Here is a 24,510-nt window from a genome sequence, read left to right as displayed (position 1 = left end):
ATATAACGCTCCATTGGGGAAAAAAATTGTATTGTCAAAAATGCTTAAATTGCAAATGTTTCTATATACACCACCAGTCAAACGTTTTTAAGATTATTTATGTTTTTTCAAAAAATGTTTCTTCTGTTTACCAAGCCTGCATTTATTTGAACCAACGTACAACAAAAACAGTACAATTTTGCAATATGTAAAAATAACTGTAAATAACATAAATAACTGTTTTATAATACATGTAATAATGTGATTTCAAAGCTGAATTGTCAGCATTATTACTCCAGTCACATGATCATTCAGAAATTATTCTAATATTCAGATTTTCTGCTCAAAAACATCTATTACTATTATATTGTAAACAACATCCTTGCTAAATAAAAGTATTAATTTCTATAAACTCCAAGCTTTTGGAGCTTTTTTGTTACAAAAGCCTTTTTATTTCAGATAAATGCTGACCTTTTGATCTTTCTATTTTACAAAGAATCCTGAAAAAAATACTCAACTGTTTTAAATATTGATGATAATATTTAAAAAAAAAAAAGTGGATTATATCTTTACACAGCCTTTTGAGCAGGAACAGAGCAGACTTAACTCAGCTGTGTAAAAATGCCTTAACTGTGCTCTAAAAGTCTATATAAAGAATATTCTTAATTTAACACAGTAAATATTTTCCAGATAATAGCCTATAATATCAAGCCAGTATTCATTCATTCACACTAAAACTGATCTTTATACATGAAATATATAACTAATTTACAGTTTAATGTACTTTATATATCATAAGGGTTTCTCTTTCCATTGGATAATGTATTTAGGCCACCTAAAAATTTGAAACCCCATTTTTCAGTGCAAGGTTTAGTTCACGGGCATTTATTCTGAAAGTTGGTGCAGCGGGCGGCCATCACGCTGGTGTCGCTATTTTCAACTGCCTCACCAGCTAAAGACTCACTCATCACGTCTATAATCGCAACACAAGATTTTTGTCTTGGTTTCCCAGCCTCGATTCCTTACTGATGAGGGACTTTCGGCCTGACTGACACAGGGAGATGGGGGTACACAATATTTCAGACCAGGTGAGGGATATTAAAAGCCCATAAATCGCGAAAATCAAGCAGTTTGTTGTTCGCTCTCTGCGCTTGTATGCAGAGCCTAATATGTTAGCTAGCTCTCTGCCGATGGATTATCCCATTTCACTCATAGTTCTCGCATCGAAACGTGCGTTTTTGTCATGCATTTAACTGTAAACCTCACGTTTTTATTGTACAATACAGGTTGGGCTAGCAAAGAGGGGTTAAAAATAAAAAAATAACCCTTTATCACGCCCAGACGTTAGCATGCATGCTAGCCTAATGAGCTGGGTGTCAGCCAGCCGCATAGGAAAACATCTATTGTGTGTTTATGTTATTAAAATGCACCTGTTTATTAACCTATTTAACAAATGCTCCGGATTTTGTTAAGTAATGCCTTATATAACGATACTGTATGCAAATTTATCATATCTACGTAGATACAATTGCAGTGTGTGTTTTTTTTTTTTTGGTGCAGCTGTCTTATGATTCTTCATATTTGATTGTAATCATAAAGTTATACACCTCACAATTGACACTTAAAATAATACACTGTAATCAGAAGTTGCTCAAACAAAATGTTTGAATTTGTTGTCATGTTTCACAGCAGTATCATAACATCCACCCTTTTTTTCCTCCTCCAGCCGCCTCTGGTTCAGGCCATATTTAACCGAAATGTGGATGAAGTGAAGTTATTTTTGCACAAGAAAGATGAAGTCAATGCACTGGTATGTTCTGCATGGCGTATTTTAGTGTGAGCATGAATTATGTGTCTCATCTGCATATGTGATATCATAACTATGGACAGATTGTCCGGGTGACTGTACTTACGGGTCGTGTGGGCCTTTAATAAAAATGCTAGTGTGGAAAGGAAATAAAAAAAATCTGTTAACCCTTGTCTACTTTCTCGTGTCAGGACCAAGAGCGCCGCACACCTCTTCATGCTGCTGCCTGGCTGGGGGACGTTCAGATAATGGAGCTTCTCATCAACGCAGGTATGAAGATAAACAGCAGTGTTAGAGTATGCAGTTATGTTTTTATTTATAAAACAGATATCATTTTCGGTATCAAAAGCTGATTGGTCGATACAGGATTCGAGCCTTGCTAAAGTGCACAAAACAGTATAATTTATGGCATGTCACACCCATTCGCCTAAATGCATTCTATATCAGGGTTTCCCAAGCAGAGGTTCAAGAGCTAATAATTAACAAAATAAGATTGCATTCAAATAAACAAATGTGGCCCTGGACCACAAAACCAGTCATAAGGGTCAATTTTTTAAAATTGGGATAGGATAGGGCAGTGTTTGGCCAAGATACAACTATTTGAAAATCTGGAAACTGAGGGTGCATATTTCTCAACATATTGAGAAAATTGCCTTTAAAGTTGACCAAATGAAGTTCTTAGCTATGCATATTACTAATCAAAATTAGGTTTTGATAGATTTATAGTAGGAAATGTACAAAATATGTTCATGGAATGATCTTTACTTAATATCCGAATGATTTTTGGCATAAAATAAAAATTGATAATTTTGAACCATACAATGTATTTTTGGCTATTGCTACAAATATACCTGTGCTACTTAAGACTAGTTTTGCGATCCAGGGTCTCAAATAGGCAGCACAATTAATCAAAATAAAAGTGAAATAATGGACAGAACTTTCCAGCATTTCACCAATATCCTACCATAATAAATGGATTTGATGTTAAAAGATTGATGGTTTGATTGTTTTAAAGCAAAGAGTTAAAGACATTAAATATTTGTATTGTAACTTTTAAGTTTCCGTTAGCAGTCTGGATGTTTTGGCAGTAGCAATAGGAGACATTTTCATATGCAGCAAGTTATAATTAAAACTGTAATGACAAAATAATCACAATATATATTTTTAGCCAATTCGTGCAGCCCAAATGTAAAATAGAAACAATTAAAACATTTACTAAAAAAAATTAGATACTTTAATTTTTTTACTTGCATCCTACATTATAACCTACATTATAAAATTGTAAACATGCAACTGGGAAAACAATTTACATATAAATCACGATTCAGTCGTCCAGCCTGTTACATTACAGTAGCCTACATTAAATTTCACTTACCACCTAAACCTAGTAAGTAGAGATGACTGATCCTGAGCACCACTGACAAAAAAAATCTTGTAAAATGTGTGGCAAGTACTGACACTCCCTATTATACAAAGAGTATGTGTGATTGCAAATCTCGAAAGTGAAAGTAAAACTTGAGCGCGCTTTTCAGTGCCCCACATGTGTGACCCTTGACTACAAAACCAGTCTTAAGTAGCACAGATATATTTGTAGCAATAGCCAACATTGTATGGGTCAAAATGATCAATTGATCTTTTTTTGCCAAAAAAATCATTAGGATATTAAGTAAAGATCATGTTCCATGAAGATGTTTTTGTAAATTTCCTCCTGTAAATATATCAAAACTTAATTTAATTAGTAATCTGCATTGGACAACTTTAAAAGCAATTTTCTCAATATATAGATTTATTTTTTTTGCACTTTCAAATTCCAGATTTTTAAGTACTTGTATCTCAGCCAAATACTATCTTAACAAACCATACATCAATGTAAACCGTATTTTTTCAGCTTTCAAATTATGTATAAATTTCAATTTAAAAAAATGTACCCTTATGACTGGTTTTGTGGTCCAGGGTCACATATTAATAATGGCTTCCTGATGCTTGAAATTTATGTACAGTAAAATTACCCAACAATATAAATGCGAGAAAAAACATTGAAACATCTTTCCTCCTGTCTCGTATTTATTCCCTTTGGGGTTTCGTAATACACATCATTTCCTTTCAAGGACACAGAATTCGGCTTCAGGCAGGTCCCTAATGGGAAAAAATAAAAATATTTTAGATTTAGAGGATAAGCAAGCAAATATGTGACCCTGGACCACAAAACCGGTCGTAACAGCACAGGTATATTTGTAGCAATAGCCAACAATACATTGTATGGGTCAAAACTATTGATTTTTCTTTTATGCCAAAAGTCATTAGGTTATTATATGAAGATCATATTTGATGAAGATATATTTTGTAAATTTCCTGCCATAAATATATCAAAACTTAATTTTTAATTAGTAATATGCATTAAGAACTTCATTTGGACAACTTTAAAGACAATTTTCTCAATATTTAGATTTTTTTGCACCCTCAGATTTTCAAATAGTTGTATCTTGGCCAAATATTGTCATATCCTAACAAACCATACTTCAATGGAAAGTTTATTTATTTAGCTGATGTGTGTGTATATATATATATATATATATATATATATATATATATATATATATATATATATATATATATATATATATATATATATATATATATTAATTACACGTCATATGTGACCCTGGACCACAAAACCAGTCATAAGGTTAAATTTTACAAAACTGAGATATATATACACCATATGAAAGCTCAATAAATAAGCTTTCTATTGATGTATGGTGTGTTAGGATAGGACCATATTTGGCCGAGATACATCTATTTGAAAATCTGGAATCTGAGGGTGCAAAAAAATCAAAATGCTGAGAAAAATCACCTTTAAAGTTCTTCAAATTAAGTTCTTAACAATGCATATTACTAATCAAAAATTACATTTTGATATATTTATAGTAGGAATTTTACAAAAAATCTTCATGGAACATAATCTTTACTTAATTTCCTAATGATTTTTGGCATAAAAGAAAAATCAATAATTTTGACCCATACAATGTATTTTTGGCTATTGCTACAAATATACCCCAGCGACTTAAGACTGGTTTTGTGGTCCAGGGTCACATATATGATTACAGTACTAAATTCTTAGTAGAATGTCTGCTAGGAAATAATGAATATTTAGAATTAAAATTTTAATGGTGGCTCACCCAATGGTGTGAATTTGTGATCTTTTTTTTTTACAATTTGCTAATGGTGTAGAAATGAAACACTTTACCTTAGATTAATTTACTACGTGTTTTAATGAAACAAAGTGTGCCAGTAATGCTTTTATTACTTATTAAGTGTCATATATACGCATTATGGTATGAGAGGCTCTGCTGCGTGCCATGCCTAACAACACCCTTTAGCCACGAAAGAATTCACAATGTAGTGTGGCTTGTTTTACTTTATTGCTTAAGTGTTAGTCATTCATTAACTTCATTCTTTAAATCTGTTTTTCTTCTTTTTTTGATTCGCCTAACTAGGTGCGAATGTCAATGCAAAGGACCATGTGTGGCTAACACCATTGCACAGAGCAGCTGCTTCCAGGAACGAGGTAAGCAGCCTGTGTGATTTATATGCCTGGGTAGAGGCTCAATCTGAGTAACAGCTTACTCATGCCATTGTTTAGCATTTTTAGCAATTTAATATGATTCATGCATTGTTGTTTTTTTGGTTTGTTTTTTTAATGTACCCAGAGGGCCGTGGCGCTGCTGCTAAGGAAGGGAGCTGACGTTACCGCACGGGATAAGTTCTGGCAGACACCGCTGCACATTGCGGCGGCCAACCGAGCCACACGTTGCGTCGAGACCCTGCTGCCCCATGTGACCAGCCTGAATATGGCCGACCGCACAGGCAGAGCGCCCCTGCATCACGCTGCTCAGAGTGGATACCAGGAGGTAGGGTGGAATTACTTATCTAATGCACTTGGGTGAATTAAAAGACAGGGTGGGCCACTTGAGCCCTCAAAATGTTGGTTTTAGCTCTCCACAAGATTGGGAAAGTGCAAATTGCCATTAGCATGAATACAGATACTTCTGTTTTGATGTAATCAAAAATATTTTGCATTTTTTTGATGTAATTAAATATTTTGCATTTTTTTGATGTAATAATTAAATATTTTGCATTTTTTTTAGTATATTTAATATTTTTGACCCTGGAGCACAAAACCAGTCTTAAATAGCACTAGTATATTTGTAGTAATAGCCAAAAAGACATTGTAAGGGTCAAAATTATATATATTTTTTTTCTTTTATGCCAAAAATCATTAGGATATTGAGTAAAGATCATGTTCCATAAAGATTTCAATTCAATTCAATTCAAGTTTATTTGTATAGCGCTTTTCATGATACAAATCGCAGCTGTACAAAATGTAGGCTACTACAATATATTTAGTAGCTTATTAGTGATGACTACTGTATGTAAAGTCGATGTACATATGGTATAAATGTTAAAATCAGTAATGGTGTAATCAAACTGATGATGAACACTAATAGTAATTATTATGTCCAGACTTAATCTTGTGTAATTCCTAGGTACCACGGGATGGAAATCCCGTGGCAGAAACAGAGAAACAAATAGAGAAATAATTAGCGTAGCTGCTGTTCCAACCAAGCAAAAAATTTGTGTTTAGCCCAAGCTAAAGAATGTTGATCTGCATGTGATCAGATGTAACTGAAGTACAACGTTATGAGATACATTATGTGAATGCTTGGCTAAAGAGATGAGTCTTTAATCTAGATTTAAACATAGAGAGTGTGTCTGAACCCCGAACGTTATCAGGAAGGCTATTCCAGAGTTTGGGAGCCAAATGTGAAAAGGCTCTCCCTCCTTTAGTGGACTTTGCTTTCCTAGGTACTACCAAAAGTCCAGAGTTTTGCGACCTTAGGGAGCGTGATGGATTGTAGCGTGGTAGAAGACTAGTTAGGTATGCAGGAGCTAAACCATTAAGGGCTTTATAGGTAAGAAGTAATATTTTGTAAGTGATACGGAACCTAATAGGTAGCCAGTGCAGAGACTGTAAAATTGGGGTAATATGATCATATTTTCTTGACCTGGTAAAGACTCTAGCAGCTGCATTTTGGACTACCTGTAGCTTTTTTATTGAAGAAGCCGGACAACCACCTAGTAGTGCATTACAATAGTCCAGTCTAGACGTCATGAATGCATGAACTAACTTTTCTGCATCAGAAACAGGTAACATGTTCCGTAGCTTGGCAGTGTTTCTAAGATGGAAGAATGCTGTTTTTGTAACATGAGAAATATGATTTTCAAAAGACAGGTTGCTGTCTAATATAACACCCAGATTTTTGACTGTAGAGGAAATAACAGTACATCCGTCTAGTTGCAAATTGCAGTTTAAGAGATTCTGTGTACTGTTTTTTGGTCCAATAAGTAATATCTCTGTCTTATCTGAATTTAACAATAGAAAATTATTAGTCATCCAGTCTTTCACATTTTTAACACACTCTGTTAACTTTGCTGAGTTAGAAGTTTCATCTGGTCTTGTTGAAATATATAGTTGAGTATCATCAGCATAGCAATGGAAACTAATCCCATATTTCCTAATAATATTACCAAGGGGTAACATGTAAATTGAAAATAGCAAAGGACCAAGGACAGATCCTTGTGGCACTCCATACTTTACTGGTGATAGTTGCGATGACTCTCCGTTTAAACAAAGTGGTAGCGATCGGACAGGTATGATCTGAACCATCTTAAAGCCTGCCCTGATCTATAGGAAATTCTTCAAAGAGATAATTTTTTTGCAAGAAGGAGCATAGTTGAGCAGACACAACTTTTTCTAAAATTTTAGACATAAATGGAAGATTAGAAATGGGTCTGTAATTTGCCAATTCACTAGGGTCTAGCTGTGGTTTAGATATTTTGTAAAATTCCTACCGTAATAATGTAACTTAATCTCAATTTCAGAAGTATGACCCTTATGACTGGTTTTGTGCGTCCAGGGTCACATTAAGTTAGTGCACAATCATGTCAGTATTTTTAATAGTTAATATATTAAATATTTGAGATGACATACATTTTGTGCACAGTCTTAATTATTTAAATATTTTTTGCTATTTGCATAGTTTTTATTGAATATATTCAACTTTCTAATGATAATTGTCAAGATTTACAAGATTGAATATGAATTGAATTATTTGTGTATTAAATTACTCTGTAGATAAGTTATTTGCCAAAATTGTGACGTCAGTCTGATATTGCTTTATACAGCATTAAAATTGAATAATTACAATTAAAAAATAGCAATTAACTTGGTACTGAAATACCAGCCCTTTTAACTTCCTTAGTGACAGTTGTATATATTAAAACGGTGTCTTTGCTTTTTTGTTAAGTTCTCCTGGGTGCCTCTAATGCACAGATGGTTTTAATAAACATACAATGTGACTTTGTGCTTTTGCTGCCAACTAGATGGTTAAATTGCTGCTGAACAAGGGAGCCAATCTGAGTGCCAGTGACAAGAAGGACAGGCAGCCCATTCATTGGGCAGCTTACCTTGGTAAGTTTACACTCATATCTTTCTGAAGTGGTGTAGGTGTTTTCTGTAGCTAAATAGTAATTTTCCTTGTTTTCGGTTGTTTTCTTCATCTTTAGCTACTTAGTGGTGATTCCTGGAAGTTGTTGTAATACTAACCTGCTTGTTTCTCTCAGGACATCTGGAGGTGGTTAAGCTGCTGGTGTCTCAGGGCTCGGATAAGAGCTGTAAGGATAAGCGGGGTTACACCCCTCTCCACGCTGCTGCTGCCAGTGGCCACGTCGATGTGGTCAAGTACCTGTTACGCAATGGAGCCGAGGTCAGTGCCAGGGCTTGATATTAAGCTTTTACACTTTTCTTTTGAACAAGTAAAACTGACTTAAAAAGATTAAGTGTCTAGTTCCTTTGGTGGATTTAAAATATTAGCAATATGGGATAAGGCATCAGAAATATGAAGTCAACCATGTTCAGACATTATTAATTTGGACAACATGACATTTCTAACCCAGATAAATGTTCTTCAGTGGCTATTTGTCAGTAGGCCAAAAAATTATTGTAATGTAGATGGTTTTTACACATTAATCGTTTTTTAAAAAACGAATCCTAGGCCAAAAAGTGAATTGGATGTTCCTGGGTTTGCTTTGCTTTAGCCATTAGCCCCTAGTTCATTCATTCATACTTTTTTACGAATCCCACCTAATGTGAATATTTTTTATTACTGGTATAAGTATAATTTTTCTATTAAAAATACTTTGGCAGATAATGAAAGGACTTGTCAATAAAAAAAAAAGAATCAGTTTAGGTGTATCACAGCTAGGGGTGTGCAATATGCCCAAAACCTTATATCACGATATGAGTAATTTTATTTCACGGTAACAGTCTATATCACAATATAGTTATTTTTGCTTTGAATAAGGTCTTTATGATATAAACATTATTGATATCATAAAAAATTCTTCTCACCAGGGTCAATGTCACATAACTAATACTAGCCTAAATTTAAATTTAAAAAAGAAAACAAAACTCAGGTTTACTAAAGACAAGAAAACAGTCAGCGGTTGAATAAGAATAAGAAACTAATTACAAGCAATCGGACAAAAACAATACAGCAGAACAAATAAGAAATACTGCATACACTATATGAAGTAATCAAATCTATAAAACACTGCTTATTCTTCAATGTGTAAATGATATGTATGTTTCCTCTTGTTAAAATTACAAAAATTACGTAGTCAAGAGCAGTGTGAGATTTTCTCTTTTGCTTTTTGATTAACATGAATGACAGACTGCAGGAAAATTAGACTGCTATCACTTTAAGAGCTGCCCAAATCCAATATACTGTTACACACGTGTTCTCTTTCTCTGCTTTTTGCTTTCACTTAAAACCTTAATTACTGTTTTTGTGGACACTTGCAAAGACGGACATTTTGACGTATACAATTGTGTATTTAACCGCTCAAGGCCTATAAAGCAGCAAAAATAACTTGGTTCAATACTCCCACACTCTGGAAACACTGCCTTCACGTGCACATGCCTTTCTGAAAGCGTTTCTCAGACAGTGCGCGCATATAGCGATTATTGCATTTCATCAGCTTAAAATTGCTTGTTTTTAAATTGCAATGTTTAAAAACAAGTGCAAACAATACGTTTTCGTGACCACATAGCACAGCAATGTCACTTGAGTGTGTAACCATGATGGAGACGATAGTTGAAAATCTCTACAAATTTCTACTGGTTAATCATGTCTAGCAGTATATTGCCCACCCCTAATCACAACCATGACCCATGATTTTGTAATTGCAAAATTGTGGCAAAAATCAGTAGTGCTGGATGAGTCATCAATATTTTTGGTCTATATTCCTGGTTTAAAGAAAGATGGTTGATTTTTGGTTTACAGGATTTTTTAAATTCTGTGTTTTTTTGTTTTTTTTTACTGTTTCTTAGATTGATGAGCCTAATGCCTTTGGAAACACTGCTCTCCATGTGGCCTGCTACACGGGACAGGAGGCCGTAGCCAACGAGCTGGTCAACCGTGGGGCCAACGTCAACCAGCCCAACCACCGTGGCTACACGCCCCTGCACCTGGCTGCCGTGTCCACTAACGGGGCTCTCTGCCTGGAGCTGCTGGTCAACAACGGTGCTGATGTCAACATGCAGGTGAGTGGTTTATGAAGACATTGCTCTGACTAGATGATCTAAAGGGATTTGACTTGCATTTTGATGTTTTTAAGCTTAAGGAAAGATGTTTTTAAATTATTTTTTTCTTCTCCACAGAGTAAAGAAGGGAAAAGCCCTTTGCACATGGCAGCCATTCATGGACGTTTCACTCGTTCTCAGATCCTCATTCAAAACGGTTAGTCGCTTTCCTTTTTTAACTCGATTTCCAATTCCTTTTGAAATATTTAACCCATCTCTTGTTGTTTTCTCAGGTGGGGAAATAGATTGTGTGGACAGATATGGCAATACTCCTCTTCATGTTGCTGCTAAGTACGGCCATGAGCTGCTTATCAGCACCTTAATGACAAATGGTGCTGACACAGCCAGGTAAAGAACCATGCTTTTGTTGAGTGACAATTTCTTTAGGTGTTTTTTTTTTTTGCTTTAGTGAGTGGAGTAAGGTAATCTCTTACAATATAACAATTGCATAATGTCCTTATCTTGCAGTCCTAAGCAAATCCTGTGGCTAAATATGATGAATTACTTAATCATTTATGCAAAATTATAGTATATTCTATTATATATAATAAATGTTATTAATGTTATACATTACCAGCGAAAAGTTTTTGAACAGTATGGTTTTTAATGTTTGAGAATTCTCTTCTGCTCTCCAAGCGTGCATTTATTTGATCCAAAGTACAGCAAAAACAGTTACATTTAGAATATTTTCAATATTTTAAAATAACTATTTTCTATTTGAATATATTTAAAAATGTTATTTATTTATCATTCTAATACCCTGATTTGTTGCTCAAAAACATTAGTTTATTTCTGAAGGATCATTTGACCGGAGTAAGTATGCTAAAAAGCTTTGAAATGTAAATAAAATACATTTTAAAATATATTCAAATAGAAAACTGAAAAATATTTCAAAATGTTACTGTTTTTGCTGTATTTTGGATCAAATAAATGCAGGCTTGGTGAGCGAAAGAGACTTCTTTAAAAAACAAAATCTTTCTGTTCAAAAACTTTTAAACTGATGGTGTATATAATTAGTTTTCCAGTTTTTGTTTGTTCATTTCAATTAATTTTTTTTTTTTAAACATAGTTCTTTAGTTTTAGTAGTTTTAATACTTGTTCAGTTAGTTGGCAAAACTACATTTCTACATTTTTAAGTTTCAGTTTTTTCATGTAATACTTGTATTTTAGCTTTATTGCAATTACAAAAGCATTTTTTCATGTTTTAGTTGACAACCTAAACACTGGGATAAAGTGTGTCACTAGCTCAATAAATAATGATGGCAAAAAAAAAAATACTTATGAATAAAAATGTAATGTTGTTTGATGTTGGATGTAATGCTGGAAAGTAATTTCAAAATGTTGAGAATTGTCACTACATCAAAAAATTCCAAATAAAACCCTTTTCCTTCCTTGTTCATGAAAATGCAAATAACATGGCAATTGGTATAGACATTTTCTTCCTATTTTAGTTAATAGCAGACACCCTGACATATAATAAGGTGTATTTGTTTTATGTGTATCTCATTTCTTATTGTATTTCATACAATTTTGTTAAAAGTGGCACAGGTTACCTCTCTCTGTGTACATGAGAAAATGAATTTGCATTTACAAGAAAATTGGTTCTAATCTCCTGCTGCATGTTATCTGCTTGTGGCATGTGTAATGAAATAATTTGCTTATTTGTCCTCTTTGTACAGACAAGGAATTCATGGGATGTTTCCTCTACACTTAGCTGTGCTCTACGGGTCCTCTGACTGTTGTCGTAAGCTACTTTCCTCAGGTACACACAATTTTTCCCTATACAGTGACCAATTATAGACTATATTGTATATCATGATGATAACATGGTACTTTATTAGTGATAAATTAAAAAGGCTTAAAGCAGTCCATTAACTGCTTTTCACATGACCGATTTGCTTTTCTCTAACTAACATTGCATTGACTTTTGCAGGTCAGCTCTACAGCATTGTGTTGTCAATGAGTAAAGAACACGTGCTCTCAGCCGGATTTGACATCAACACCCCAGACAACTTTGGGAGGACCTGTCTACACGCTGCTGCCTCTGGAGGGTGAGACTGCAGCTCTACTTAGAAAGGGCTATTTAAAAAGCCACTGGCCCACTTTATATCAGCTGTCCCAAATAACAGTGTTTTATGCGCACAAATGCCAACCAAGGTCGTTCTGCTGATCTGACTCAACAGCCAGCATCTGAATTTGCTAATTGAAAAAGATTAATTTATGCATATTCTTTATTCTCTCCATTCAGGAATGTTGAATGTCTCAACCTGCTCTTAAGCAGTGGAGCTGACATGAATAAGAAGGACAAGTTTGGAAGGTACAAATCTTCTTTCTTTGATAAAATTGGTAATTGGATGCTCACAATTTCTGTCATGATCATAATTGGAGTGTGCATGATGAAAATTTTCCTTATATCCTTGGAATTTGGCGTAAAATATGATTTAGGCGTTTGTTTATCAGATTTACTTGTATGTTGAGTGTTTGAGGTTTTGTGTCTCCCCACCAGGACTCCTTTGCACTATGCGGCTGCTAACGGGAGATATCAGTGTGTGGTGGTTCTGGTAGGAGCGGGAGCGGAGGTCAACGAGCGTGACCGCTCTGGCTGTACACCGCTACACTATTCAGCTGCATCGACTGCGTTCTGCAGGTAAAAAATGCGCCCACACATCTTCTTGCATCTATTAAATATAATATTACATGGTGTAAACGGCTTTACTGATCTCTGGTGTCTTTCTCAGAACGGACCGACCCCATGCCAGCACCCATCAGAACCAAGAGGATGGGGAGAAGGAATCCTTCCTGTAAGCCTCCAAATATTTGTCTCTTAAAGGGATAGTTTACTCAAATGAAAATTGTCAATTACTCTCATGTCAGTCCAAATCTATAACAGGGTATCCACGGATCCTTAAAAAGTCTTAAAACGTCTTAAATAACGTTTTCCTAATATAAGGCCTTAAGAAGTCTTAAAAAGTCTTAAATTCAGTTTCGATAGGTCTTAAATAGTTTCGGTCACATTTCCGCTGAAATATCTTCAGTCTTCATTACTTAATTTAGGTCCTGATGGAAAATATCAGGTAAAGCATAAAGAAAACGCCGTTCTAACAGTGTCTTTACATCCATTTTGACCGCTCCCAGCACCCATACCGTAAGTGCGTGATTAGACGTGCATGCAAAAAAAAAAGTGCGTCTTCAGACAGAATCGCAGTAGCAGAATACAGGTTCAACAAGCTGTTTTCTGTATATAATGGTCTCAATAATAATAATAATAATAAATATAAATCAAGCTATCCCAGCCTTCGAGATACATTTAAAATGTTTTTTTTTTTTTTTCTTGCCCGACCGAACAAACAGCCTGATTAAAACTGGAGAGACAAAAATAACCAGCGAAGCATCGAAAGATTCCTATTTTAATACAATCAGTGTAAACGGCAATTGATATTGGATAGATCTGGTCTATTTGTGGCATACTTTAACAAATGAGCGTAACAGGACATATAAAGAAACTAAAGAAACACACTGAGGGAACAATTGCAAATGTATAGTTTGTTTGATATAGTTCGGTAATATACCAAGGGAGCTTTTTGCTGAATATTTTCACGATTACAAATGTTACATTAATTTTAGTTTAATAAACTTGTTAGTCAAGTAGTTACTTACATTTTAGACAAAATATTTACTGTTTTGTTCTGTTTCACCAACGAAAATAGTTCCAAACAAGGATGACAGCAGAAGTATAGCACATTCTCCAAGCATCGTTTTATTACTAAATGATTCAGCGTTTTTGCTCGAATCAGTTGAAATAACTCTATAACTAACTCATGATTAACTTACTGCCACCTGCTGTTAGTTTAGTATGCTTAAAATTATGCATCCCCACCCCAACATATCTAATTTATACATTCATAAATGTATTGTAAATTATATAATCTGACTGCTAACAGCCATATAGAATTTGATAAATTGTAATAATTTCAAAGGTGATGCATACATTTCAAAAGTAAAAAATGGCCTTTATAAAGGTAAATCAAATATGCAGATTTAAGATGTAAAAGCTGATAGAGCACTGATGAAAATATTGCTTCAGAATAAATTGTTTACATCACCAGATATCTAAGTGGTCCTTTTTTGGGGACATTTGTGCGGAATAGTATCTGCTTATATGAAAAGTTCACTGTATATTTTGTTTACTTTTTACATTAAACACATTAATTATTACATATATGCATGTAATATAACATACATTTCCATTACAGGTTTAGGTCTTAAATTTCATTTAAGGTGGTATTAAAAAGGTCTTAAAAAGTCTTAAATTTCACTTGTTCATATCTGCAGATACCCTGTATAAGACCTTTCATCTTCAAAACAAAAGTTAAGATATTTTTGATGAAATCCAAGAGCTTGCTAACCCTGCATAGACAGCAAAGGAACTGCCACAGTTAAGGCCCAGAAAGGTAGTAAGGACATTGTTAAAATTGTCCATGTGACATCAGTGGTTCAACTGGTAATTTTATGAAGCTACAAGAATACTTTTTGTACGCAAAGAAAACAACTAACTACTTTATTTAAAAATTTCTTCTTCCATGTCATGCATCGTGGTACTCTTGTGAACGTGCGTCGAAGACTGACATGGAAGAGAAGGAATTGTTGAATAAAGTTATTTTTTGTGTTCTTTGTGCACAGTATTTCCATAGCATCATAAATTTGTGTTTTGAAGATGAACAAGGTCTTGCAGGTTTGAAATGACATGAGGGTGAGTAATCAATGACAATTTTTACTTTTGGGTGAACTGTCTTTAAAATAGTTTGACACCTGTTTTGTTTAATTATTTAATATGTGTTTTTTTTTTTTTTTTTAAATTAAATTATCTATGCTTGCACTGGTATGCATATGTGTCAGGTAACTGTCTGGAGTGGTACGATTTCACTCCAGACGATCATGTCAGTTGTCCCATTGAACATTGTTTAGTGCTAGGTTTGTGCAAACCTCTAATGGTCTTTTAAGGTACTGCATGGTGTTTCAAACTAAGGTCTGGGAAACAAAAATGTTGAAAATAATAAATGAAATAAAACTACTGAATATGACAATAGTGTGTACTTATGTATATAATAAAATTTTAGTAAAAATGAAAAAACAATCCACAAAAATAGGCATTACAACTATTTCAATATTAATTATAAAAAATGTTTCTTGAGAAGCAAATCTGCATATTAGAATAATTTCTAAAGGATCATGTGACACTAAAGACTGGAGTAGCAATAAATTGAAAATTAAATGGAAAATAGTTATTGACAATCGCATGCGATTTATCGTGCAGCCCTAGTTTCAGTCTTTTAAGTCCCTTGTGTTGTGCTACTTTCAGGTGTGTGGAGCATTTGTTGGATAATGGTGCTGATCCATCTCTGTGCAACACTAAAGGATTCAGTGCTGTGCATTATGCTGCGGCCCATGGAAACAAACAAAACCTGGAGCTGGTGAGACTGACCTTTCACTCTAGCATCATCCACTGTGATTATTAACATTTTATTACAGTCAAAACTCTTGATGCATGGTTTTCTACTTGATTCTGTAGCTTTTGGAGATGTGCTTCAACACAATAGGAGACAAGGATAACAACGGGTCTATCAGCCCACTACACTTGGCGGTATGTATACAATGTCAGGTCCTATTTCTTCAAAACATAAAAATCACCAGTGATAGAGATGAGTAGATATGTAATTCTACGGAGAGCTGCTCCCTGTTGGTTCAGTAAATTGAGATATAATCAGCTAAAATGAGAGGAAATGACTTCCACTCTCCTTTTGCTTTCAGGTGGAGTCGGGTCACTGGGAATGTGTCACCGTGTTAATTGAGTCTGGAGCCTATGTGGATGCCTGTGACCCGGTGGGGCGCTCTGTGCTGTACGTGGCCTCTCAAAGAGGACATTCTCGCTGCGTAGAGCTGCTGCTCTGCCAATCAGCATCTTGCCTGCTCACAGAGCAGCGCAGCAAATGGGGCCCTCTTCATGTTGCAGGTACAGAGAGCATATATGTGTTAATTGGCTTGTGAATCTTATCTTTCTGTGGGATTTTGACAAGTTGCTGTGTGTTTTGTGTTGACAGCTGCCAACGGCCACTCAGAATGTCTGCGGATGTTGCTCTGTAGCGAGGGGGGAGCCGACCTTGCTAATGTTACAGAAGCAGAGGGACAGTATGTATGAGCTGATGGCTCTTTTACTTTCTTTTTACTGCTTTTTACTGGTTTGCTTATGTTCACACCATTCATTGTCAATAAACAAGGTAGCACATGACAAGTAATGCATCTTGCATAATATGATTACTAATGATCCAAATCTAATGATTTACAATAATTCGAAATGAACTTAATAGAAGTATGGTATTTTTGTGTATATGGTGTATTTATATGAAATATTTTTATATGTATAATAATTACATTGTATTGATTTATCGTAACATGGTTATCATTTTTAAAAATGTAGGCTTGACCCTGTTACTGGACCATACTGCAGTGAAATATGAATTATTATTGTATGCAAATATACTAATAATACTAATAATAATAAATATAATCTATGACAATACTGTAATGCACAGGTTGTCTGGGTTCCAAAAAAAAACAAAAAGAGAAAAATGGTAAGCATTTAATAAATATTTTAGGTAAATACTATTTATGTCACATCTGTGCAATTGTATTTTGTTTTTTTTTACAAAAATACTTTTCCAAACAAAAAAGACAATTTGTCAGTCTCAATTATTGCTGTGACTATATATTAAAATTTTAATTTACTTCCCGAATAAAAATTTCCTGATAATTTGTTCATGTATTTTTTTCGTCAGTCGAAAAGAAATTAAGGTCCTTGAGAAAACATTTCACGATTTTTTTCCCATATAGTGCACTTTAATGGTGCCCAATGGGTTAAGGGTCCAAATTGCAGTTTCAGTGCAGCTTCAGAGGGCTCGACAAGATCCCAGCCGAGCAATAAGGGTCTTATCTAGCGAAATGATTGGTCATTTTCTAAAAAAAATGTAATTTGTATATTTTTTAACCACAAATGCTTATCTTGCAATTTGGACCTTCAACCAATTGGGCACCATTTAAATCCACTATATGGAGAAAAATCCTGGAATGTTTTCCCCAAAAGCCTTAATTTCTTTACAACTAAAAAAAGAAAGACATTCCTTTTTATTCTGGAATTGAACTAATCAAAGTAATGTATCATTTAATTCAACACAAAAAGGTACTTTCAGATAAATATAAACAAAACAAGCCATGCATAGCACTTCCATTTTGGATGGGAGATCCTCGTAAAAATTCTAATTTAGTTTTCAAAGGTTCCCAAACAACATTAAACAATGATCAAAACTGTATTTTCAGGTCAGTTTTTGATATCATTCTCACCATTTCCCTCTCTCTTCATAGAACTCCACTAATGCTGGCAGTGCTGGGGGGACACACTGACTGCGTGCATCTGCTGCTGGAGAGAGGAGCTTGCCCTGATATAAGAGACAGGAGAGGAAGAACAGCCTTACACAGAGGGGTAAATTCCTGAAATCATTAGTGAAGTTTACTCCATAGCCCTCATAATGGTAGGTTTCTAACCAGGTCTGTCTTTGTAGGCGGTGATGGGTCGGGAGGACTGTATAACCGCCCTGCTGTCTCACAACGTCTCAGTCCTCAGCAGAGATTTTCAGGGGCGAACTGCAGTCCATCTGGCTGCCTCTTGCGGCCATGCTGACATTCTCTCCAATCTTCTTTCTGCTGCTGACCACTCCCATCCCCACGACCCAATCACAGACCGCCACGGCTACACACCCGCACACTGGGCAGCCTATCACGGTAAGAGCTCAGACCTTTTGAGCTTCAACACTGCTAAAACTGTCATAAGTTAAATGGGTGACAAGTTATTTGTGTAACAGGTCATGAAGACTGTTTGGAAGTTTTACTTGAACTTAAACCATGTAGTATCCAGGAGGGAAACCCCTTCACCCCACTGCACTGTGCTCTGTGAGTATTGAAGTCTTTTCAGTTTAAAAGGTGATGTAATTATTTTTTTAATGTCAAATAATTTACAGAAACTGAACTGAAAAAGTCAGGCAAATTAATAAATCTCAAAAAGTCATGGGCTTGACTGTTTTAAGTAATTATAGTAATTATTCTCTCTTATTTTCTGGTCATTATATTTGCAGTTTTTTTTTTACACAGATTACTTTAGATTGAAGTAAATAAAGCAATAATGGTTCAAAAAAGTTTACTATTTTTGAGCCCATCTCACTCAATGTACGCTACGGTTCTAGAACGTGTAGGGCCCTATAATTTCCTTGATACAAAAAACAGATAGAATCGCAGAATCCAGTCATAAAAATGGAATTTACTGTATAACAAGGAATGTCACAGAATTTTCTAAATTTGGGGTGACTAAATCAAAAGTAGTTCAGTACACTTAAATAAAAACTTGATATTGATATCAATATTAAGCCGCAAAAAGACTATTTAAGATTTTAATTTGAGAAAGTTTGACAAAACATTGTTACAAAAAAAATATTTTTCTAATAAATGCTGTTTCTTTGAACTTTCCATTCATCAAAAGAATCCTAAAATATTTTCTTCAATAAATAGAATAATCCTTAGCATTTTAAACTATATGGTAATAAAGAACATTTATTTTAAATTGTAATGATATTTCACAATATTACTCTTTTTACTGCGTTTTTATCAAATAAATGCAACGTCATTATATTGTCTATTTGCTGTGTAGTAAACACACATGTAAAGTTTCTGATACGCAAGTATTATTTAAATAAAAATGTATTGAATAATTAATGGGATTCAATACATTTTTCCTAATCGCCATGCTGCATGTTCTTGTCTTGTCTTGCAGCATTAATGGCCATAGTGGTTCTGCAGAGCTGCTGTTGGAATCCAGTGTTTGTAATTCACTGGTAAACATCAGGGATGCCAAAGGAAGGTTGGTGAAAGTAGTTGTTAAAATACAGTTGCTGTATACTAGATGTAAAGTAGTTACAAATTGAGAACCACTACTAGCTAAATGACCATGTTCTGACATCTTGCACTCAGGACCCCGCTTCACGCGGCCGCAGCTGCCGAGGACGTGGCTGGGCTGCAGCTGGTACTGCGGCAAGGAGCTGACATCAACGCCGTGGACCACTCAGGGCGTTCTGCACTGATGGTGGCCGCTGATAATGGCCAAAGCGGTGCTGTGGGTAAGATATGCACCATGTGTGAACATAAGTAATCTAAGACTGAAACCCTCTGACATTCTGAAACTTGACTCTGTATAGTGTTTAGTAGTAATTCCAGATTATTTATTATTGTCGTATGCAGCCCTGCTGCTGCACAGAGCCAAAGCCGACCTGTCCCTCCTGGATGTGAACAAGAACACTGCCCTGCACCTGGCCTGCAGCAAGGTAACAAACAGCACTCTATTTAAACTTAATGCTGATTATCTCTTGATTAGATTTCTCAGATGTCGATAACTGTGTGTGTCTGTTTGAAGGCTCATGAAATGTGTGCCATGCTGATCTTGAAGGAGATCCACAACCCTATCCTCATAAATGCAACCAACAGTATGCTTCAGATGTAAGTTTCTTTGTCCTAGTTTGCAAATACAACAAGTATGCCATTATTCATTGCTCTGTAGCAATATCATAACATAAAATCTACACACTTTACCTATTTGAGTAAATTGGACAAATCTTTTAAAATTGTTCTATATTTCAGGCCCCTTCACATTGCCGCCAGGAATGGTTTGGCCTCCGTGGTTCAGGCCTTGTTGAATCGTGGAGCCACAGTGCTGGCAGTGGATGAGGAAGGTAAGACAGGCTATGCTGTGGTTTTTCCGAAGTGAATTTGCAATACAATAGACAAATTCATGTTTTGCATTTTTTGCAAAGATTGTGTGAGTTGCGCACAGCAGTTATGACAACACAGAACGGCACAAGGACTAATGCTGGGAGTAAAAGTTGAATTGTGAAATTGTTTCCATAGATATAATTTTTTTTTTTTTTTTTTTAGAAATGTACTGTTCTGAACATGGCAAATCTGTTGATTTATCACCAGTTTAGATTGGCCAGATAAGCCGGATAATACTGTATTTTCCATCAATCATTTATGCACCTGATTGTAAGTTGGGCTGGGTGAAAATTGCATTGTTGAGAGAAAAGAAAAAGAGATTGAGATTTTTAAGCCTAAAAACTGCATCCATCCATCATAAAAAGTACTCCACATGGCTCCGAGGAGGGGGGGTAAAGGCCTTCTAAAACAAATCGATGTGTTTGTGTAAGAAAAAACACTCTTAGGAGGTAGGTGTAGCGTAAGCTCAGTAAGAAGTGATAAAGGAGGGCAAAACAAAACATTAGTAACAAATTAGAAGTATAAAACAAGAATTTGCAAAGAAAAATGTCTGAGTATTTCGATATTTGCTAAAAGAAGACTGGTTTTCCTTTGCTGTAATCAAAACTTGTTTTTTTATAGACTAGCATATTATCACTTTTTTTCTTTTCTCTTTATTCTTTTTTTTTTTTATAATGGATGGATGCACTATAGGATTTTGAAATCTCAACACCCATTCACTGCCATTTATAAAGCTTGGAAGAGCCAGGGCATTTTTTTTTATATAACTCTGATTGTATTTGTCTGAAAGAAGAAACACCTGGACACACATAAGATAGCTTGAGGGTGAGTAAATCATGGAGTAATTTAAGTGAATTATCTCTTTATACCCCAAGAGATAAAACATTTCTGTATGAACACACAGACCAGTCAATTTATAATTCATCAACAGCTGAAAACAACTTGCCATTTACTTAAAGACCATAATTTCCTGTGAAAAAGACAGATGACTGCTTTGCATATTTGATGTTATTTGCATTATATAAGTCACTTTGGAATATAAATCGCAGTAGGGCTGTTACGATTCCTCAATTGAATTTGAGCTCCATTTTAAAAATTCCTTGATCACATTGTGTCGAGTAACCGGAAAATACTGCAAGTGACGCATTCCACGGATGAGAAATGCATTATTACAGTTTTCTAAAGCTGCATTATTGTATGTTTGCCCACTGACAAAGAAATGATCAGTCTATAATTTTAATGGTAGGTTTATTCAAACAGCGAGAGACAGAACAACAAAAAATCCAGAAAAACTCACTTAAGTTATAAATTGATTTGCATTTTAATGACTAAAATATGTATTTGACCCCTTTGCAAAACATGACTAAGTACTGGTGGCAAACCCCTTTCTTGTAGTTGGCCACCAGGTTTGCACACATCTCAGAAGGGATTTTGTCTCACTCCTCTTTGCAGATCCTCTCCAAGTCATTAAAGCCCCGTTCACACTAGACGCGACTTCTGTCGCTGCATGTCGCCAGAGGCTGGCGATGAGGTCGCGAGTGGGCGTTCTCATTACTGGTTGCTTAGTAACGTCATTTAACAGACGTTTTTATCCAAAGCAACTTTGGAAACAAAGACAAGCAGGTTGCAATTCATTTTAATGCAGTTAACATTATTTTTGTATGTGGGCATGGACATGTCATATAAAACAGGACAATCACTGCTGGAGCTGAAAGGAGAATGATCACAAGCACTATCGTCTTCTTTCCTATTGGCTGTCGCTCCCGAAAGTCGCTCTTCATTTGCATAAAGTTTAGAGATTCTGAACTTTGTCGCGTCGCTGGACACGCCCACATCCGGTCGCCAACGGTCGCTGACGGCCGCTGTCGCTCTCGTCGCCGGAAATCGCCGGCTCTCCATTGAAATGAATGGGATCGCGTCGCTTAGTCGCTGCATGTCGCGTGTAGTGTGAATGGGGCTTAAGGTTTCGAGGCTGACGTTTGACAACTCAAACCTTCAGCTTCCTCCACAGAGAATTTGTTTATGGGATTAAGGTCTGGAGACTGGCTAGGCCACTCCAGGACCTTAATGTGCTGCTTCTTGAGCCACACCTTTGTTGCCTTGGCCTTGTGTTTTGGGTCATTGTCATGCTGGAATACCCATCCACAACCCATTTTCAATGCCCTGGCTGAGGGAAGGAGGTTCCTTGTCTATCGTCCCTTTGATACGGTGCAGTTGTCCTGCCCCTTAGCAGAAAAACACCTCCAAAGCATTATGTTTCCACCTCCATGTTTGACGGTGGGGATGGTGTTCTTGGGGTCATAGGCAGCATTCCTCCTCCTCCTCCAAACACGGTGAGTTGAGTTGATGCCAGAGAGCTCGATTTTAGTCTCATCTGACCACAACACTTTTAACCAGTTCTCCTCTGAATCATTTAGATGTTCATTGGCAAACTTTAGATGGACATGTACATGTGCTTTCTTGAAGGGAATATGCGGGTTCTGCAGGATTTCAGTCCTCCACAGCATAGTCTGTTACCAATTGTTTTCTTGGTGACTGTGGTCCCAGCTGCCTTGAGATCATTGACAAGATCCTCCCATGTAGTTCTGGACTGATTCCTCGCCATTCTCATGATCTTTGAAACTCGGCGAGGTGAGATCTTGCATGGAGCCCCAGACCGAGGGAGATTGACAGTTGTTTTATGTTTCTTCCATTTGTGAATAATCGCACCAACTGTTGTCAAGCTGCTTGGTGATGGTCTTGCAGCCCATTCCAGCCTTGTGTAGGTCTACAATCTGGTCTCTGACATCCTTGTGCAACTCTTTAGTCTTGGCCATGGTGGAGAGTTTGGAATCTGATTGATTGATTGCTTCTGAGGACAGGTGTCTTTTATACAGGTAACAAGCTAAAATTAGGAGAACTCCCTTTAAAAAAGTGCTCCTAATTTCAGCTTGTTACCTGTATAAAAGACATCTGGGAGCCAGAAATCTTGCTGATTGATAGGGGATCAAATACTTTTTTTGTTGTTAATCTGTCTCTGTGTTCAAATAAACCTACCATTAAAATGATAAACTGAATATTTCTTCCTCAGTGGGCAAATGTACAAAATCAACAGGGAATCAAATAATTTTCCCCTCACTGTATGCGTTTTAAGTGTTTTTAAAAGCTGCTGTTTGCTTATGTCCAATTTTATCACACATTCACACAAAAATGTATTGTAATTATCAGATTACTCGATTAATCATCAGAATATTCGACCAGTTACTCAGTTACCAAAATAATTGTTTGTGACAGCCTTAAAGCGCAGCACATTTCAAATGTTAAGAACAAAGCGACTTATATTCTAGAAGATAAGATACATTAGCATTGCACTCCATAAATGATGTAACCGCTATATTTGAATTGAAGTTTCTCCTTGGCTAAGATGTCCTTGTGTTTTTGTCACGTCACAGGTCATACGCCAGCCCTGGCTTGCGCATCCAATAAAGCTGTTGCCGACTGCCTAGCTCTCATTCTGTCAACCATGAAGCCTTCCTCCTCCACTCCCTCCTCGTCCTCACCGTCTTCTCCCAGCCTCAACCTGCTCAAGCACTGTGGCATCACCGCCGCCTGCCCCCCCCTGCCCAATGGAGGCCTTCGCCATGGTTACGGCAAAGATCACCATGGTGCTACTATCGGCTTGGATGGCTACTTGACCGAGTGAGGCGTTCTTACTCGCTAAAAAAAAAATACGCGTGATCGCTTGGTTTGGTCCTCTCTACACACCTAGATAAACCTATATGCAATTACAGCCACACATCCCTCCTGTGCCAGTATCAAAGCTTTTCTTCACATCTCAGTAGAGAGCGAACACGAGAGGACGAATTTAGCTATTTATTTCTATTTATTTTCCCCCCGCTTTTCCTTTTCCACCCACCTCCGCCTGACTCCCATTTTAGATGCTGTCCATTCAGTCTAAAATCTAAGCCATCTATTTCAAACCAGTATCCTTCACTGGCGAGTCAGTCCTTTATTCGCGGTCGATTCGACTCGGTTCATGTTAGAATTATGCAGCTGTGTGTCTCCATGGTAACAGTGATAATGGATGGGTTTCCATATCATGCCTCCTATTTGCGTGACGCTGTGGCCTTGCATAGGAATTTACAGCCTGCCCTGAGGAACAATTTAAACGGGT

At 36.1% G+C, this 24,510-nt stretch overlaps 1 protein-coding gene across 1 annotated transcript; it reads left to right on the top strand.

Moving 5' to 3' along the window:
* Positions 1–1,040: 1,040 nt before the first annotated feature.
* ankrd52a (ankyrin repeat domain 52a) lies at positions 1,041–24,039 on the top strand. The gene is made up of 28 exons (XM_073823298.1): positions 1,041–1,067; positions 1,706–1,789; positions 1,978–2,056; positions 5,284–5,354; positions 5,497–5,697; positions 8,231–8,318; positions 8,471–8,613; positions 10,239–10,451; positions 10,569–10,647; positions 10,724–10,838; positions 12,170–12,252; positions 12,424–12,541; positions 12,739–12,807; positions 12,997–13,137; positions 13,229–13,291; positions 15,850–15,961; positions 16,060–16,131; positions 16,299–16,500; positions 16,589–16,676; positions 17,907–18,024; positions 18,104–18,323; positions 18,404–18,491; positions 19,366–19,452; positions 19,563–19,708; positions 19,830–19,912; positions 20,002–20,084; positions 20,226–20,317; positions 23,789–24,039. The coding sequence occupies exons 1-28, from the start codon at positions 1,041–1,043 to the stop codon at positions 24,037–24,039; spliced, it is 3,216 nt and encodes a 1,071-aa protein (XP_073679399.1).
* Positions 24,040–24,510: the final 471 nt, after the last annotated feature.

This window comes from Garra rufa, chromosome 18 (assembly GCF_049309525.1).
Source record: "Garra rufa chromosome 18, GarRuf1.0, whole genome shotgun sequence".
In the NCBI taxonomy this organism is placed as follows: Eukaryota; Metazoa; Chordata; class Actinopteri; order Cypriniformes; family Cyprinidae; genus Garra; species Garra rufa.
This window is presented reverse-complemented; position numbering and strand designations above follow the sequence as displayed.

Coding starts and splice junctions, on each gene's coding strand:
- ankrd52a (XM_073823298.1), top strand. CDS start 1,041: ATGGGGGTACACAATATTTCAGACCAG. Junction 1,068..1,705: donor TACACAATATTTCAGACCAG/GTGAGGGATATT, acceptor TTCCTCCTCCAG/CCGCCTCTGGTTCAGGCCAT. Junction 2,057..5,283: donor GGAGCTTCTCATCAACGCAG/GTATGAAGATAA, acceptor TCGCCTAACTAG/GTGCGAATGTCAATGCAAAG.